Source organism: Phoenix dactylifera, chromosome 12 (genome assembly GCF_051530095.1).
Source record: "Phoenix dactylifera cultivar Ajwa chromosome 12, Ajwa_hap1_PhDact_Kaust_v1.1, whole genome shotgun sequence".
NCBI lineage: Eukaryota > Viridiplantae > Streptophyta > Magnoliopsida > Arecales > Arecaceae > Phoenix > Phoenix dactylifera.
The window spans coordinates 21,993,338-22,012,832 of record NC_143201.1 but is presented as its reverse complement, the minus strand read 5'-3'; the positions used below and the strand labels follow the sequence as shown (position 1 = coordinate 22,012,832).

Sequence of the window (19,495 nt, the reverse complement as noted above, 5' to 3'; positions counted from 1 at the left end):
CTTTGAAGGCATTGAAATAGTTACATATTTTTTTTGTAAAAAATTTAAGATTCACTCGATCATAATAACATTTTTGTGAATTTATTATTTGTTTATTTATTTTTGATCTTGATGACCAAATTTGTTTTAGTTGAGTAGAACATTGATTTTGTTTGTGTCAGTAGGATAAGTCATTTAAAGTTTGCAATTTGTTTAAGTAAGTTTTTTTTGCATATGCAGGACTACTTCCAGACAACATACAAGTTCTTGGATCTGTCACCACATGTTTTAGTTCCCATGCATGGTAGAATTAACCTTTGGCCGAAGCAAATGCTCTGCGGATATCTCAAGTATGATATACATTGATCCCCTTTAAATCATATTAAATTTCTTTTTAAAACATTTCTGGAGACCATGTTTAAGTAATGGATCATATTTGTTTAACATTATCACATACAGAATAAAGTTAGATGTGTCTGATACTAATAGAGAATAAATGATAAACTTTGACAATATATACTGCAAATAAAATTTTTCTGCTTCTGTTGTTATATCCTTCCAGAATAAACTGTAGATTACTTATCAACTTGAAAACCAATATGAGATCTCCTTTTTTCTGGTAAAAAGTGATATTCTTATTAATTATAAACAAAACAGTGCATGAGGTTACCTTTGGATGCTTTTCTGCAGTTGTTTTATTTAAAAGTTGATGCATGGTTGCTGAAATTTATGTGGATATTTTAGAACCGGAGAAGGTGAAATATTGATTTCATCGAAATCTGAGAAATTGTTTCTGACTGACTCATCCTATAGATTCATGATCTCTTTCACATGACTTGTATAAAGATGTGGGTTTAAGCATACCATGCATCATGATCTCAATTTGGTTAATTATTACAATTACGGGAACATGTTAACCATTTCCCAAGGTTTAATTTTGGGAACATTTTTGACAGGCATCGTAGAGACCGAGAATCATCCATTTTAAAAGCCATTGAAAGTGGGGCAGAAACGTTATTTGATATAATTGCCAAGTCATATCCAGGTCTGGACATCAAACTGTGGCTTCCAGCGTCATCCAATGTGAGACTTCATGTGGATCATCTAGCCCACCACCAGAAGCTACCAAAGGTAAAATAATAATAATGTTTATGCTGACCTTTTCTCCACATAGCAATTTGTAGGCACTGAAACATACGTGTGCACTAGTGGTGAAATAATTATATAAAATTTCTTTCAATCATTAATTTTTTATTGTGAGGGAAATTAAGATATCCATTTTTGATTGATCCTGTTCTGTAGATATGAATTTTTGTGGTAGTTTAACTGCTGACAGGGTTTGAATTACAGTGTATCATGCATGCATTTATCAAGGTTTTTTTTTTTTTTTTTTGACAGCAATGTAGCATGCTGTACCATATAAAGTATTGAGATGCATTAGTTGACATACATCAAAAGATAGATAACACCGCTTGGTAACTGGACATTAAAATAATACTCAAACTTCTGCAAGAAAATTTTTTCTTCAAATCTAATTCTTTTATATATTGTCAATTTATATTATGATGATCTGGCATGTTGGGAACTTCTAAGCTTCATCTTTGGTTGTCATGCAGTAGCTAAAACTCTGGCATATGCACTGTTTTTACTATAAGATCATTGAAACACATCCAGTCATCATATTAGCAACTATAAAGCAAAAACTAACATCAAATAACGTTGTTAGAAAGCAAAGCTTAAAGGGAAATTGCTTTTTCAAAGCAAATTGGTCTATGAAGTCTCATAATTGCATCATACTTTTAATGCATGATAATGTGCATCTGCTTGTGCTGGCTTGGTGGATATAAATGCATGATCTCCAAGCTACAAAGGTCTGAATTTGGCTTGTCAGCTCATTGCTCCTGGCATGGAATGGTCAAAATGCATAACCACACTGTTCTTTATTAATGAACTCACATTTGAGAGGTCTAACTTTTAGAAATGTAAAATCTTAGAAGGGTTGACTAGCAAGTTGCATGCACACACACACTGTAAAAATGAGAAATAAACATTTTACATAAGTGTGGCTGCCATTTTAATGCTTATCTTGAGTTTTATAATCGAACCTGTACATTTTTGACAAAAGCAGAACAAATGAGGATGGACATTTTCTTTAGATTTTCCTTTTGACAACATTGTTCTAATTATTGTTAACATTTATTGTTAATTTGATATTATTTTTTAAATGCTACTGTGTTGATAAATATACAGAGGCATGAAATTTGCATTATATGAAATATTTGTGCTAGTTTTTAAATATCAGGTACTGGACATGCTGCTAGTAATTATTTTTTATGGTAAAAGCAGCATTACCTTGCTTAATGCTTGATGCTTCAATTATGTACCATGTTGCTGTTATGTCTAGGTAATCATTGTTGAATTCCAACATTTAAACATGTTTCACTAGAGGAGTTCACTCGAAGTTATGATGCATTCGTTGCCAAGTTAGGCATCAGTGATATGGAATATTAAAACTTTGGGAAGCCTGGCCTTTTCTTTTTGGTGGTCTATAAGCAACTAGGTTCTTGATGTTTGGTTTCATCATGAATCAGGTTAGAAAGAAGTCATTGCTTTTTGTAATCCTGATCCACGGTAGAAACCAAGAAATGCTTGGATCCTTGGATAAAAGTAGCATGAGAAGAAACCATGAAATGCTTGGACCTTAGATAAAAGTACCATGAAATACATGCATCTAGATTGATATTTTTAGAAACATGTCCCACATCACTTGCATCAGAAAAGAGAAACCTTTTGCTAGGTAGGTGAAAGATAAGATCTAGATTGTTGCAGTAGAATCATTTTGCTTAAGTTCAATTAGAGTTTGGTGATATGTCTAAATGTTCATCACCATGTGTTTCCTGGAAAACTATTCTAATGATTGATAGAGTCATTTGTGTGCTAGATCAATCAAGTCGACGAGTAAAATTAGGTCGATAGGAGACAAGGCTCGGTATGCCTTATTTAATGGACTTAAAGTTTTAACAAGATGGGAATATTGCAAAGGAAGGAAGCAAATAAAGGAGTAATAACTCACATGTAGAGAAACTATCTGATGAAGATTGATTACATGAAAAGAAAGTAATTGTGTACAAGATAGATATTCTTCAGGGTGGAATAGTCATCACACTAGAGAACTGGATTACCAATAAGAGCCAAGGATGTAGAATTTTCTTGATGCTTAGTCAACTTCTCAAAGGTGGAATGAGACTTCATGTTGAAGAACACTGGACCAGAATCGGAGATGCATAATTCTCTCAATGCATATTGTGGTATATAGGAGAGGTGTGGAAGCCTTATCCATGTTAGGGTAGTCAAATGTGTGTGTAGAGTGTGAAAAAGGATTGCTAATGAAGCATTTTTCCTCTTCTTATATTGCATATTAGTAGCTATTTCCATCAAAAACTCCCATTTCTTAGGTAGTTTCTTGTCTTGATAACTCTCTCCTGGTGGTTGCTAGTGATTACTTGCACGAATAATTCCCTATTATTCTAATAACTCCTCTTAGATAGTTAATTCCAATGATCAACTACCAAAATATAACCTCTTTTATAGGTGACAAGTGGCCAACCATGCTAGGACATAATTATTAATTAAATTTTGGTCGATATACTGTTATTAAGCACTTTATTATATTTGATCAATGATTAGTTAATTTTTTGATGTAAATATTGCCCCCCCCCCCCCCAAAAAAAAAAAAAAAAACCTTTTTTCAATGAAAATGAATATTTTTTTTGAGTTGGATAAGCATAAGTTATCACCTGATCAACAACTATAAGAAATGCTAAGTTAGTCATAGCAATAGGCTACTATACATGATTTATTCAATCAAATATTTTGACTATAGTATTTGCCATAATATATAGCCCATACATTATGCCTATTAACCCTGATATAGATCATACTTTTAAAATTGGCCGAGCATGACTATCAGCCATGACATGAGCCATAATTTTGAGTAGGTTGATCATGTCTATGGACCATGATAAGGGTCAAAATTTTGAGCAAGTTGATTATGCTTATTACCATGATAATGGCTATATTTTGAGCAGGTCAACCATGTTTATTGACCAAGATAGCGGTCAAATTTTGAGCCAGCCGGTCATACTTATTGACTATGATAATAGTCAAAATTTTGAGTAGGTCGACCATACTTATTGACCATTGTAGTTCTTATTGACTATATTCATTGATCATGATATTGGTCGACTTGAGGTTTTGTTTAGCCAACAAAGATTAACTTTTGAAAGATTGATCATTATTGGTCATCTACTTTGTTTTTTTGTGCATATGCCCCTAATATCTGATGCAAGTAGAAATTAGTGGGACCATGATTTAATATAAATGATAGATTATGATCATTATTATTGATCAATATAGATCTCAGGCCATTTACTTTCTTTGATCAACTAATCTTTTTAGGTCAATTGGTCATTTTTGGTGAGTTGACCTTTTTTGACTAGGTTGAACCATACTTATTTTTGGTTAATTAGCCTTTCCAAGCCAATTTGATTGATACTCCTCAAATATTTTTTTCTTTAGTCGATTAGCTTTTCCAAGCCGATGTGAATGATATCCCTTGGGTAATTTTGCTATAAATTAATCAATTTGTGAAATCAAGTTGCATATTAACCCTTGGGTATTTTTGCTATATTTTTATGGCTCATTGATTGTGGTTTCAACATTTTAGTTGCGATCATTTTTTTGGAAAGTTTCATCCTGGCTTATCATCTTAGTGCTCTTCTTTGGCATTCTATCCTATTAGGTCCATCGGGCATGCCAAAAATATTTTCTTAGAAACTATTCTAGTGGTGGATGGAGTCGTTTGCATGCCAAATCGATCGGTTGATTAGGAGACAATGTTTTTGCCTTAGTAGGACTTAAAATTTGAAATAGGATGATAATATTGCTACGAAAGGAAGCAAATAATGGAGTAATAACTCAAACAAAGAAACGCAATAACTCACAAACAAAGAAGCTATCTAATGAAGATTGATTACATGGAAGGAAAGTAATTTGGTACAAGAGATATTTTTGAAGGCGAATGATCGTCGCGTTTGGAGAACTGGATAACTGGTAAGGGCCAAATGTACAAAATCCTCTCGATGCTCAATCTTCTCCAGGTAGAATGAGACTTCACGTTGAAGAACTTTGGATCAGTATTTGGGATGCAGAATCCTCTAGACGCTCATCATGGTATGTAGGAGAGGTGTGGAAGCTTTGTCTATATTGAGTTAGTCAAATATCCATGTGTAGGGTGTGAGAGACTCTGAATGAAGCCTTCTTCCTCTTCTTATATGTGCACATTGGTAGTTATTCCCAGCAACAATTACCATCTTTTACCATCTTTTAGGTGTTTTCTTGTCTTGGTAACTTCTGTCTTGGCGGTTGCCGGTGGTTATTTGCATGAATAACTCTATTATCTTAATAACTCCTCTTAGGTGGTCAATTCCAGCGATCAACTGCTTAAATATGGCTTCTTATATAAGTGAAAAATGGCCAATCATGATCTCTCCTAGTGTTAGGATGTAAGTTATTAATCCAATCTTGGTTGATGTAATGTTATTGACCACTTCATTATAGTTGGTCGATGATTAATTAATTTTGGGTGTAAACACCATTATGTATGATAAAAGAAAAGCTCATCATCAGCTAAAATTCAGTTTCTGTGTGATAATGATTTATGATGCCCATAACATGGTTTATGTTGCAAAAATTTGTGCCTAGACTGGGTTGTCCTCTTGCTTTTAAGTTTCTAGAACTGAAAATCTGCATAGCTGTGCAGGATTTCTCAATGAAAAAATTCCAAGCAACTTGTGGAGTCCATTTTATATCTCGATGGATTTGGACTTTCTTGAAGAGGAGAAACATTTTTAAAGTGCTCGCAATTATTGGGGTTGGAGGTTTAGCCATGGCTTTTAGCAGGAAAGGGAAGTTTGGTGGATGAAATATCCACACAATCAGCAAAGCCAACTTCAAAATTATGAACTTGGAGTGCCGGCAGTTGCATCTTTACACGGTAAAACCAGAGATCAAAGAGAGCAGTTAGACTCGTTGAAGGACCTATGAAGGAAGCCTTGCATTAAAGCCTCTCGGCAGCATCTGCAAGTCAAGCAGCCTTGTAACCTGGTTGTCTTTGAATTTGACAACCCAGTGTGGAAGAGAATTTTTTAAAATATTCAAATTTTAAAACTTTCTTTCACATTATTGCATGGGAAGGGCCATATAATGGGTTAATAGGTTCTTTGTACATGTCAAGATTGTCCATTATGGGGGGCTTCCTTTGCGCCGAGGTTGGTGAGGTCAAGCTTGCTCGCAGTAGGAGAATTTCTATACGAGTTTAGGCTCAAGTTGGGCTCATAGATATTTTTATATGGTTGATTCATCGCTATTAATGGGCTAAGTTATGAGAACAGCCTGATCGTTTACTTCAAGCTGGCCCTTTGTTTTTGGGTCGACTCATCTGCAGGATGAGCCTTATCATATCGGTTTAAAAAATCACACCAACAAAAAAACGAAACTATGAGAGCCTGAGCATGCTGGCTCCTGAATTGCTGATGAGCAGTTATGGTGTGAAATTAAAACAAACCTTGATTAGAAATCCACTCGTCTATAGCTTTTTCTTCCAGTAATAATCGTATGTGCGCTCACTTATTTTGCTCCTCCTTGTTGCACAAGCCATCCAAATTTTTGTTTACTCTAAAATATTAGAGGAAGCAAAATTTTAGACATCACATATAACGAAACAAGCACAACCAAGGTTTATTGCCAGGTGTCAGGATCGGCATTTCCGGACGATGTTACTATAAAATCTTGTAAAATGTTGTATATGCAATACGTTGTGCTCTTCTTAGTTGAAGTTGCTGAACTACTGTAAGAAATCTAATTTTTGAAATTTATTCTAATTGGATCCAGCATTATACAGGTAACTTGTGCTTAGGTCCAGCGAAGAGTAAGGTAGCAAAATGCTGACGCGGCACGATCATCGCTCTTGATGAATCTTGCGATTCTTATCCGTCAAATTGCATCCTTTGCAAGCATCCGTAAGCTTGGGATCATGCAATTGCATGATGTGAAAGTCAAAAGGCACTCGATTCTTTTCACTCCTACAGGTCATAAAAAATTTAAGGAAAGATTTGTTAAGCTTTGATTTTTTTTCTCCTTCACGGTTTTGGGGCCGCTTTAGAAAAGTTGAGGGTAAAAAAGCAAAGGACAGGAATAAACGAAACGTTGTTGACGAGATCACCGTACATCAAATGCAGGTACATACTTCCTCTTTAATCATGTACTCTTCTGCTTTATCGGCTCTTTACTCCGTGGAGGCTTCCGCTTCCCCCGCCGGCGGCAAAATACTCCACTCGGCTTGCAACCTTCTATCTTATACTCAAGAATATTTTAAGAGGGGCTCATTATAAATATATACATATATGTGGGTGTGTGTATGTATGCATGTATTTTAGAAAGCTGCTTCTTCACCTTAAGTTTTCTTTGTGTACGTTTCTAATTTCCTCGATATCTGAATTCTTTTGTATCTCATACAAGCTGATCGCCTATAATTGAAGACTTCTCCAAGGACGCTCCCAAGTTCAGCATATAAGTGAAGGCCCCATCTCTCCCTCTCTCGAAAGAAGCCTTGAATTACAACTCAAGAACCCAATCAACCTTCCCCACCACCTTCCTTGCCTTCCCCTCCCGACTCCCACATGATCAAACTCTCCACCCTGGTGTTCATTTCCCAGTTCCTGTCTCAAAACCACGGCATCCCCAGATCAAATCCTCGCAAGTCTTTCTTGCCTTCTCCGTCCTGTTGTTCATTTCCATCTACGAGCACCCACATCCTTCCTTCAAGTGGTCGGTGTCTTTTGGAGGATTCGGGGTTCCAAGGCCGCTTAATCCCCAGTAAGGCCAGTTTCTAGCACGCTTTGCTTGCCTTCTTTCATGCCTTTGGATCTTTTCTTTTTCAAGAGAATGTTTGTGCTGCAAGGGTTCTTATTTAGATGTTGGTTTATGGTTTACGCGATCATATACATTCCAGCAGCCATCGTAAATCCCTTATAGAAACTAATAACCTCCTGGAGGATTCATATTGCTAATCCTAAACAAAAAGATATCATTCAAGTGTACAGAAATTTGATTCGATTTGAACTTTGATGTGGCATGGTTCTTTGTATAGAGGAGAAAATGAGTAAAAAAAAAAAAACCCGCCTTGTGATTTGACTGTCATTTAAAATTTAGTCCTGTTTACCTCCTATCTTACTTCTGGTTTGGATGACCATTTTATGTGTAGCCCAGTAGCTTCTTATGAAACAGGTTTGTGCGCGAAAATAAGTCCCGAGTGTGAGAACAGGTGTCGAACTGAATATAAAAGCTTAAACACGAAATGATTAACCGTGTAAGGACTAGTGCTCCCACAGTTTTTCTTCAGAAAGTCGATAACGTGGTGAGTACGGCGTTGTGTTCCAGGAAAAAAGAACGGTTCTCTCTTTTTCTTTATCAAAAAGATTTAGTTGAAATATGGAGATTTGATATAGAACGGATGTCTAGATATGGATAACATGGAGAAGCCAAATTTGATTTAAATTACTCCAGGACTCCGCATGTAGAGAATAATAATTTGGTCAGTCTTCATACTAGTCAATGCACCGGGCAAAACGAGGACTTGCCGGACCTTGAATTAACTTTTCTGAGGTCTTGCCTAACCTTGAATTAACTTTCTACATGAGAGGGAGTTAAAGTTACTGTTTATTACCGAAAGGATGCCTTTCTCTGAGTCTGGACTCTTCAACCGCCATTCGTTGGCTTCTTACCATTTGGAAGGGTCGCTAAACCTTGGGTGATGCTTATCCTCCGGATTTAGCAAAGCTTGTATTTGCTGACTTTGTAACGATTAGTGGCCTGCTCAGGCTTGTAATTTTCGTAAAGAACATGGTACAATGGCCATTTATTGGGTCTGTATCCAGACCGACGTTTTCTGAGCCAGCATTAAATTGCCGTAGAGCGGAGGGATTAGCTGTGGGCCACCAGCAGCCCGAAGCCGGAGCCAATTATTGGACCTCATGGCTACAGTTTTCCTCACCTGTAAGCTGTGAAGAAAAGGTTGCTACTTGGCCCTCCATCTATTGATTTATTTTGATTCTATGCTTGCTTGCTCTCTATTTTGCCCGATTGCCCGCCTGAAAACATGCTTGGATTTATGGAGGGCTTCTCGGATACATGCTCATCAGGAGAATTGGTGCCTTCGTCGGGGATTCAACTCATCTCTAATTAATTAAGGGTGATCACTGAAAAAGCCTACACATGAAGGGTGAGTCTGCTTCCTTATTTTCTTTTGTTAATTTTTTTTTCAATATATTTTGTTGAATAGTGTTGGAAAAAAAAAATGAAATCAAGAAACAATGATGCTACAAACTCCTTTGCTTTCTTTGTGTAATTAAATAGGATATCACTCACCAAGCACTACAATCTACTTAGGTAATTAATAAAAAAAATAATCAAGCAATCCAGAAACAAGAGATAACATAATTTTTAACATGAATTTTTTTTTTATATAGAGAAAAAAATCACGAAATCTAGTCCAGAAAAAAAATTTCACTATTTAGAATAATGAGATTACAATAGATCCTCTCTAAATCAAGGCTGCATAAACATCAATAAAATTTAATCTTTGCTTCCACAATAAGACGAATTTCAATAATAAACAGCAAAATAGAAAAGAGAGAAGATTTTTCAACAATTTAAACCGTTTAATCTGTAGCTCCTAATGTTGAAAACAACAAATTTTAACCAAATCCAGCACTTTTCTTCTCCAATCTATTTTTTTCCTCTTCCGCTATGCAGACCACACCAACAAATAGCAATAATAATTCATCATTTGCCGCATATATCATCAACTCTATTGACTAAAACACTCCATCGGATACTGACATATATATACTTTTCTTCTGTGTACATGACAGAAGCTGACGATTGATTCTTGGATACAAGTCCAAGGAAACTTCGAATCGGTTGGAAAACTGAGAGCCCAAGTCCTCCATAGATGCCTACGGTCCATACAAGTGGCCTCAGGAGACTCGTTCTCCTTCATCTTCCTATTTCCTACTGCATATCCCACAGGCCTGCATCCTCCCGGTCTTTCAACGTCCAACTACCCATCAATTGCACCCTGCTTCGTCTATTAAGTCTCTTATTCTAGTGATCGGAACAATTAATAAAACCATCGATGAAGAACCAGCAGCAACATCACCCTCCACGTCTTTGCATGCTCTCCCCTTCCAATTCCCAACTCCTCCAATTTCTCCCAAACCTCCTCCTCTTTGGCCTCGGCCTGGCCCTTGGGTTCATCTCCAGTTTTTACCTCAAAACCATTCCTTTCCCTCTCCAGACATCCAAACTCTCCTTGCTCTCTTCTCCTCCATCCCCACCACAACGGCCGCCGCAGCCAGTCCTAAATCTCACCCTCAGTACTGCTCATGAGCGCGTGGGATTAAAGGGATATGTGGAGCCAGCCAAGGCCATGCATGACATGACCGAGGAGGAGTTGCTGTGGAGGGCGTCGATGGTTCCGAGGATCAAAGACTACCCATTCGACCGAGTTCCTAAGGTTGCCTTCTTGTTTCTCGCCAGGGGATCGCTCGCCTTCGCTCCGCTATGGGAGAAGTTCTTCAAAGGACATGAAGGATTGTATTCGATCTACGTGCACGCCGATCCTTCCTTCAACGAGTCTGCGCCAGAGGGTTCGGTGTTCCATGGCCGGAGAGTCCCGAGCAAGGTCAGTTAATTAATCCTAGCTATCATGGTTCTTATTTTTTACGTCAACAGTACCTACCACCTATCATCTTAATTCCAAGCCTTCCATTTCTTTACTCCATTATTGATAGCTTCTGCGATCATAATCATTCCAGTTGTCCATGGGATTTGACGCTAAATTGACGAGGATATCTCGTTTCTGGTAGGACAAGGATGCTATTTAAGTGCATGAAATTTTAATTTAGTATATATAAAATATTGGGAAGACTTGTGGGTATGGATAGCCAAGTTTGAATCAAACTAGTCGGTCTTGGTGGAAACAAGCCATTTGCTCCCTCGGTGTGACGTGGTTGGCAGATATTTGCCACCGTCCCTTGTCTTGAGACCGGCGCTTCAGTCTTTGACAGCCAAAAGAAAGCCGGAATTAAATGCTAACTAGCTGTTAATCTTGATGCACGAAACCAATTCTATATGCATGAATAAGGACGGGGACTTTCGGGTACTAGAAAACTTTAGCATTCAACCACATTTTCTATATGTATCCCATTAATTTCCATGAGTGGCATCAATTTCCACAAATTATCCAATCCCCTTGTCAAGCCACATGGCAAGAGGAATTTCTCATTGAAGAGACATTCCCTAGCACTACTTATGAGAATATTAAAATTATATTTTTTTTATGGATGCTAAAATAAAACTCCCCTTGTCCTAGGCATTTCACATTGCTAAACGTTCCCTCTTTTTCCTCTCCATTCAAACAACCATGCTGCTACCCACATCAGTTAAATAGATAGGATCACTAATTTGGAGGGCATGCATGGGGTATCACGAAAAATTATTTCATGCATAGTCCTGCAGGTACATACCATCAATCTCTGAGGTGTATTCCGGTTGGCTCATTAGAGCATCCCATCTTGTGATGGGCAGTGTGCACCAATACGGCCGTACATGCAGTGCATGTAATAATTTTTTGATGTTGTGGGAATAAAAGGTCTCGAACTTAGTCTGGCATCGACTGAATAGCGGAAAGGTATGTATCTTAAATAGAGAGGAAAATCCTTTTCCTTACGAGGCACCTTTTATAGGGCAAAACCATCTCGGGCTGTCACAGGAATCCCAGAGCGGACAATACCTCGCAAGGGACGCAGTCGTTCTTCTGTTTTAGTTCAGTGAGGGCTAAGGGTCTGAGGCGGGGGGATACTCCCGACCTCATCAATGGTGCTTTCGTTGAGAGCCTTGACCTCGGCACAAACCTTCCCGCTGGGAGGGCTGATGTTGTGGGGATAAAGGGTCTCGAACTTAGTCTCACATCGACTGAATAGCAGAAAGGTCTGTGCCTTAAATAGAGGAGAAAATCCATTTCCTTGCGAGGCACTTTTTATAGGACAAAACCGTCTCGGGGCGCCACAGAAATTCTAGAGCGGACAATACCTTGTAAGGGACGCTGTCGTTCTTATATTTTAGTTCGGTGGGGGCTAAAGGTTTGAGGCCGGGAGATATCCCCGACCTCATCATCAGCACCGTTCTGATCTTAGAGAACCTAGAAAATTTCTGCCTATACCATCTTCAGCATGATCTCCATGTCCTACTTTACTCACTTAGAGATGCAAAAAAAAACATAGAAACAACAATGAGACCGAAGTTGCACTTAGCTATTTTATGGTGTCAACTTCTTGAACAGCAAGTGGCACAGGTCTTGATCTTTGTGCTTTTGTTTTTTTTTTTGAGTTAATTGATCTTTGTTCTGATTGAAGCATATGGAGAGAGCATCTATGCATTGCTTTGATTCTTCTTGTCCCAGCTTCCATAAATTCTTTTCTTCCACAAAATTTTGCCCATGTTCGCGTGCCTTTTGAAAAGAAAGGGATCTGTAAAAGTTCAATCTGGATGGCAACATTTTAAGAGGCATCTCAAGCTTTTTGTTCCATCTTAGGTGACAAAAATTTCCAACCGAATATAGATTTAGGGATAACAAAAAGGCACCGACCAGAAATCTATACGTAACGTGGGAGATCATGAGATCATATCACAAAGGAAAGCTCTTCTCCCAGTAGCAAGAGCATCTTCAAATCCCCCGTTCCAGTTTTCTAACGGCTCTATCAAATCACGTTACTGTCAATTTATTATCTCAAATTAGACTTTTTTTTAATGGGTGAAGAATGCGAAGGCAGGATTCAAACTTAAGGCCTCTGCTATGATACCATATTGAAATCAAGAATGAGGTAGATTTATTTATATTTTTATATTTTACGACTTTGGCTAAAAGACATTCATGCGAAGACGATCATTCAAAATATTATCGATTCTTATAAGATGCTACTTTTGAATTGATGCAGCTGGTGCGATGGGGGCAATTGAGCATGATGGAAGCTGAACGCCGCCTACTAGCCAATGCCCTGCTCGACTTCTCAAACCAACGCTTCATCCTCCTCTCCGAGTCATGCATTCCTCTCTTCAACTTCTCCACCATTTACTCCTACCTCATCAACTCCACCAAAACCTACGTCAGTTCCTACGATGATCCAGGGCCCAACGGCCGCGGTCGATACAATATTAGAATGAAACCGCATGTGAAGCTGCAGCAATGGCGAAAAGGCTCCCAGTGGTTTGAGGTGGACCGGAACCTTGCAATTGAGATAATTTCTGATGACAAATATTTTCCGGTCTTCAAGAGATACTGCAAGCCCTCGTGCTACGTCGATGAACATTATCTGTCGACGTTTGTGAGCATGAGGTTTTGGTGGAGAAATGCAAATCGGAGCCTCACTTGGGTCGACTGGTCAAAAAGGGGGCCACACCCGGCCAGGTTTGGAAGATTGGATGTGACCATTGAGCTCTTGAAGGGGATGAGAAATGGAAGTACATGCGATTACAATGGTAGGACTACTAGCATTTGCTTCCTATTTGCGAGGAAGTTCTTACCCAACTCCTTGACTCGGTTGATGAGATTTGCTCCAAAAGTTATGGGCATTCAGACTTAAGAGATCCATTATAAGGATGTGGGATCCATAAAGATTCTCTGCAAGCAAGAGAAGCTTTCTCAGGGACATTTTTAAGTAGTACCACTTTTTATGGGATTCTTGGAATAAAGGGAAAAGTGTACAAAGCATCTGAGACCTAAATGAAGGTTGAAGGTTGTTCTCGCGGGAAAGATATTCTTCTTCAAAATTTCCGCAAGGCATGCCATTGATTTTTTACCTAAATTATTTGATGCATAAATGGGATTGGCATTGTATCAAGTCCCATGTTGTAGGCTAATTTGTTGAGCAATTTTTCCAAATCAATAATGTGCTTCGGAGCTGATTTCCTCCTTGGGCTTTGGGTGGGCTAATATGTGGATATGCTTGTGACGTGCCATCTTTCAATTTTATTAATGAGATGGTGGTGATTTTAATCATCTTTTTTTCCCCGAAAGAAATCAATTTAAATATACCTTTTGTAGACAATAGAGCAGTAGTAATGTATTCGATCTTGGACCTCCTCCAAGGCAAGCTCTCGGGTGAAAGGTGCCCCAACGAGTGTCGACTAATTTAAAATCATACTCTCGTCAATTTCAAAACTAAAAAAAATGAGCTTGAAAGGGGTAAAATTTATGAGGTTTTTATAGCTGCATATTGATTTACTGAATTTTATTTTTTGTTTGTAACCGAGTAATCAAATAGAAGGAAAACTAATTCTACTGGAATGAAGGTATGGATGGAAATAATACAACTTTCAAAGGACATTATTGAGTAACACAAATAATTAATTAGTGTGATATCTAGTTAGGTGAGGTCTGGGTTTCGCCAAATCCACACTCGTACCCATTGGGGTTTCAAGTCCAACTTTGCTCCATGCAAGATCAGACTGGGTTCAAGTTTGGGTAATAAAAGTGTGCATCGGGTTTGGGTCTGGTGGAGATCTGGGTTGGCTGCCCATGATGTACTAAACATTATGTCTTGAAGGATTAATCAAGCTAAAAAAAAACATAATTTAAGGAATTATCAATGAAACATCAAATAATACTACAAAAAATTAAATCATAAATAACAAGGACTTGATGATTGTCTGTACAGCAATGATTCATAAAAGCTGAAAAAATACACTCTACTTAAAGTCAAATATAAAGACCCAAATTTATTCTAAAATTCATTATATTGTATTCCTTGTGCCTCTTTAAGTTATAAAATAAAGTTTCTTATGCTAAGAGTTTAGAAATTGAATGATATACATAGAGAGCTAAAATTATATATCTATACATCTATATATGTATGTATGTATCTATGTATCTAATAAATTGGATAATTATGCAGGTTATGGTCTAGGTTGGGTTAGGTCGGGCTTAAAAACCTTAAACCTAAACGTGAATACCTGATTTGAAAGTTTTAGGCCTAAATTTTAGACCCAGACCTAACCCATTCATTTTCAGGTCCAGGTCGGGTATCAGATTTGCGGGTTGGAGTGACAAGCTCTTGCAAACAATATAGAATCAATCAAAATAAGTATTTTAGATAAATAAAAAAAAAAGTGTTTGACTATATGCTTCCTTTTAAGGTTAAATTCACTTAATAAAGAGGGTATAAGAAGATAATTTTAGAAAGCCTATGATTTTATTTTAGACATTTTTATTTCTATCATTTAGGTGAAAATTGAATTGAAAACTCTTACAATATGCACAACTAGTAGTGGGTTTGCAAAACAAGGGAAGTCCATACTTGATAAAAGGCTGCGAAGGATAGTGTTCTAGAGTGCTTAGCTTGATTCTTCAAGATGAGAATTTAATGGATGTGGAAGTGGGTAACAGGATTTTGTGTTTAATAGCAGCAAAAATTCAAACAAGTGGGAGATCGTAATTTTGGTTTTATGATGATCAAAAGACTTCTAAAAATTGCATAGATGATAATAAAAAAATGGACATTCATGCCAAAATTGTTTTTATATGAAGGAAACCTTTAATCAAATTCCTGTTTACGATTGCTTTACTAGTTTTCATCCAAGTCTCTAAAATGCGATGACAGGTTTTATAATTGTGTTAAAAAACCATTCCCATTTACTTTGTTTAAATCATTTTTATATAAAAAGGGGAAAAAGAAAAATGGCATTACATAAGAAATCACTCTTTTTATCTTGAAGATATCGAGTAATTAATATAAAAGAATATAAAATTGATAAGCATGCCTATAATCTTGCATTTTACTAATATATCAAGATGGTAAAATCTCTTAGTGCCTGTACCAAAGCTCTGAATTAGAACCCTATCTTCATATATTTCTAAGAGGGTTACTTGTCACAGTGCAACGCTCTGTAATCTCTGCCATGACATGAATATTAATATGTTTAAAGGAGGCTTCACAACATAGTCAAGGATCTGAAGAAGCCTTTAACACTCATAGGTCTTCACCTACAACACACATATTAATGCGGGTTCTCCTCCCTCCCTTTGGTATTTCTAAGTTTTGTTAGCAATATATCTCCTAACTAAATAAATAAATCTATAAATTCAATTAATAAAAAAAAATCTTAAAGGAAATAATATACATGCATATCATTCGGCATCCAAATAATTCTATTTTAATACAAAATAAATCTATTCTAGCACAAAGTAAATCTATGCATTTAATAAGTTTATATCATAGAATTTCAAATCCTACCAATCTACTAATATTAAATTAAAAATAAAGGTAGAAGAAAATAGCCTGATTGAAAGCAGGTCGAAGCGCGTAGACGCTGTCCCAAAGAAGTATTTGCCCCCACGTACGGGTCACCCGGCAATTCTTCTCGGAGATACGACGACCCTACAACCTCTTCTTCGGCACGTCTCGGAAGAAGTCAAAGCGAACCCGATCGGACTTGCAGATCCAGCAAAGAACGGAATGAAAAGAACTAAATAAACTTAATAAAAATGTAAAAACAGAATTTGGAAGTGGCTAAGAGGGAGAAGAATTTTTCCAGAATTTTTCTACTGTTTTTCTCAATTTTTTTTTCGTGTATCAAAAGAGATGAAATAGGGGGTATATATAGGGGTTTTACGCAGGGGCAAAAAGGTCTTTTTGGCGGACGCGTCCGCGCCTTCCGCGGACGCGTCCGCGCTCTTCACGCGAACGCTGGCGTGTTCCCATTCAAACCAAAAACGCCCGTTGGGCGTTTCCAATTCAAACGGTATTTCTCAAACGCGCACGCGGCCCGAGACCAGCCGCGTGCGCATTTAATTCCTTCTTTTGTTTCCGAAACCAAACGCGTAACGCCCGCTGGGCGTTACCTTTTTGTTTTCCCTCTCAAACGCGCACGCGGCCAAATTTCGGGCCGCGTGCGCATTTAAATTTTTCCTAACAATCCCCCACAAAAATTTAAATAATTTTAAAATCAAAATAAAATGCTGGATATCTTATATTATGTAATAGGTGTAGGTACCTTTCGGTTTGAACCTTCACTTAGTGACAATTGATTACATCTGTGGAGCCAAGGTGGTCTTAACCTTGAACCTCGGTCCATGGCTCAGATTAAATCAACAGCACACATAATATAGCCCGATCTGGGTTCTAAGCGGGTTGCGCTATTATGGCCATGCGCAGGTATCTATCATGTGCTTTTTAGGGAATCGCCCATTTCCCATAATCGCGGCCTCACGATTGCACATATAGGTGAGTCCTAATAAGGAAGCTAGCAAGGAAGCTCCTGCCTCTTGGGTTTCGGACTCATTAAGAGTTATACAAACGAACTCATCCTACCGCTTGCTTTTATGAGCACTAGTGCCATAGGGATGAGGAAAACATGAAATAGTGCTCCTCTTAGTCACACTCCGGTATGTTTCTACCCATTGAACCTTTTAAGGTTGGGTTCCCACCGTGGTGATCTATCTTTATGGGCTAAGCCCCATCCCCCTCGACGACTCTAGAACTACTGTTCTAGACAAACCTTTTGTAAGCTGATCAGCCAAATTATTTTCTGATTTTACAAAATTCAAGGCAATAACATTATTTTTCAATTTATATCTCAATGATTTATGACGTACTTTTAAGTGCCTGTTCATTTTTACATTGACATTTTCTTGGTTGCACTTATCTATTGCAGATTTACAGTCACAATGTAAGGAGACAGGTGGTAAAGGTGACTCATCTACAGGAAGGTCTATAAGTAGATCTCTGAGCCACTCAGCCTCAGTGCTAGTAGTGTCTAAAGCTATCAGTTCAGACTCCATGGTACTCCTAGATATTAAGGTTTGTTTGGTGGATTTCCAAGACACAGCAGCACCTCCTAGGAGAAAGACGTATCCTGTGGTGGATTTAACATCTAAGGTATCGCTGATCCAGTTGGCATCACTATAGCCTTCTAGAACAGCAGGAAACCCACTAAAGTGCAAACTATAGGACTTGGTACCCTTAAGATACCTAAGAATTCTCTCTAATGCTGTCCAATGATCTCTATTTGGATTAACAGTATATCTACTAAGTCTATTTACAGCATATGCTATGTCTGGCCTAGTGTAGTTTGTTAGGAATCCTAGTGAGCCTATGATTTGAGCATATAGGCTTTGAAGGATAGGAGTTCCTAAGTTCTTCTTAAGATGTGTAGAGGGATCAAAGGGAGTAGAGACAGGCTGACAATCCGAATAATTAAATTTATTGAGTATCTTGTCAACATAATGACTTTGGGATAACTCAATTCCATTTGCACTTCTAATTATTTTGGTATTTAAAATTAAGTCAGCTTGTCCCAAGTCTTTCATATCAAACTTATGACTTAAAAATTGTTTTACTTCATCAATTATCTGAAGATCTGTCCCAAAGATCAGTATATCATCTACATAAAGGCACAAGATCACAAATTTGTGTCCAACTCTCTTATGATATACACATTCGTCTGTGCTATTGATTTCAAATCCAAATGTCATTATGGTTTCATCAAATTTCAAATGCCATTGCTTAGGTGCTTGTTTAAGACCATAAAGAGATCTGACTAGTCTGCAAACTTTATTTTCTTGGCCTGGGGTTTTAAATCCCTCTGGTTGGTCCATATAAATTTCTTCATTTAAGTCTCCATTTAGAAAAGCTGTCTTAACATCCATCTGATGAATCACTAATCTATGAATGGAGGCTAATGCTATAAGGACCCTAATAGTAGTTATCCTAGCTACAGGTGCATAAACATCAAAGAAATCTACCCCAGGTCTCTGAGTAAAGCCCTTGGCAACTAATCTAGCCTTAAATTTATCTACAGAGCCATCAGGCCTAAGTTTCTTCTTAAAGATCCATTTGCATCCTATTGTTTTACAACCAGGAGGAAGTTCAGTCAATTCCCAAGTATGGTTTTGGATAATTGATTGCATCTCATTGTCCACAGCTTCTCTCCAAAAAGGTGAATCCAAAGATTTCATTGCGTCCTCAAAGGTAGTTGGAGAGTCTTCTATTAGGAAGGTATAAAAATCATCTCCAAATGTTTTCTCTATCCTGGATCTTTTACTCCTCCTAGGTTCTGCTTCTACTTCTATTGTTCTTGTCCTTATTCTACTAGAGCTACTAGCTATACCGCTATCTACTCTAGTCTTAAGTGGAAAGGTGTCTTCAAAATATGTTGCATCTCTGGCTTCTATGATAGTGTTGTTACTAATATCATTTATTTCTGAACTTATTACCAGAAATCTATTGGCATTACTATTGGCTGCATAACCTATGAATATGGCATCCACTGTTTTAGGGCCTATTTTCTTTCTCTTAAAATCAGGTATTTTTACTTTTGCCAAGCACCCCCACACTTT

General features: G+C 37.6%; 2 protein-coding genes across 2 annotated transcripts in view; both read left to right on the top strand.

Annotated features, from left to right (window-relative positions):
• Positions 1-6,217, top strand: part of LOC103718831 (Metallo-hydrolase/oxidoreductase superfamily protein) — a 30,631-nt gene extending 24,414 nt beyond the window's left edge. Inside the window, exons 10-12 of the mRNA XM_039130129.3 lie at positions 220-329; positions 936-1,110; positions 5,801-6,217. Of these exons, the coding sequence (XP_038986057.3) occupies positions 220-329; positions 936-1,110; positions 5,801-5,962 (447 nt within the window). The 3' untranslated portion in view covers positions 5,963-6,217. The remainder of the gene's footprint in view (positions 1-219; positions 330-935; positions 1,111-5,800) is intronic.
• A 1,396-nt stretch (positions 6,218-7,613) lies between these two features.
• Positions 7,614-14,071, top strand: LOC103718829 (glycosyltransferase BC10-like). The gene is made up of 3 exons (XM_039130127.3): positions 7,614-9,319; positions 9,972-10,783; positions 13,098-14,071. Exons 2-3 carry the CDS (start codon positions 10,235-10,237, stop codon positions 13,740-13,742), a joined length of 1,194 nt encoding a protein of 397 aa, XP_038986055.3. The 5' UTR covers positions 7,614-9,319; positions 9,972-10,234; the 3' UTR covers positions 13,743-14,071.
• Positions 14,072-19,495: the final 5,424 nt, after the last annotated feature.

Coding starts and splice junctions, on each gene's coding strand:
- LOC103718829 (XM_039130127.3), top strand. CDS start 10,235: ATGAAGAACCAGCAGCAACATCACCCTCCACGTCTTTGCATGCTCTCC. Junction 10,784..13,097: donor GCCGGAGAGTCCCGAGCAAG/GTCAGTTAATTA, acceptor GAATTGATGCAG/CTGGTGCGATGGGGGCAATT.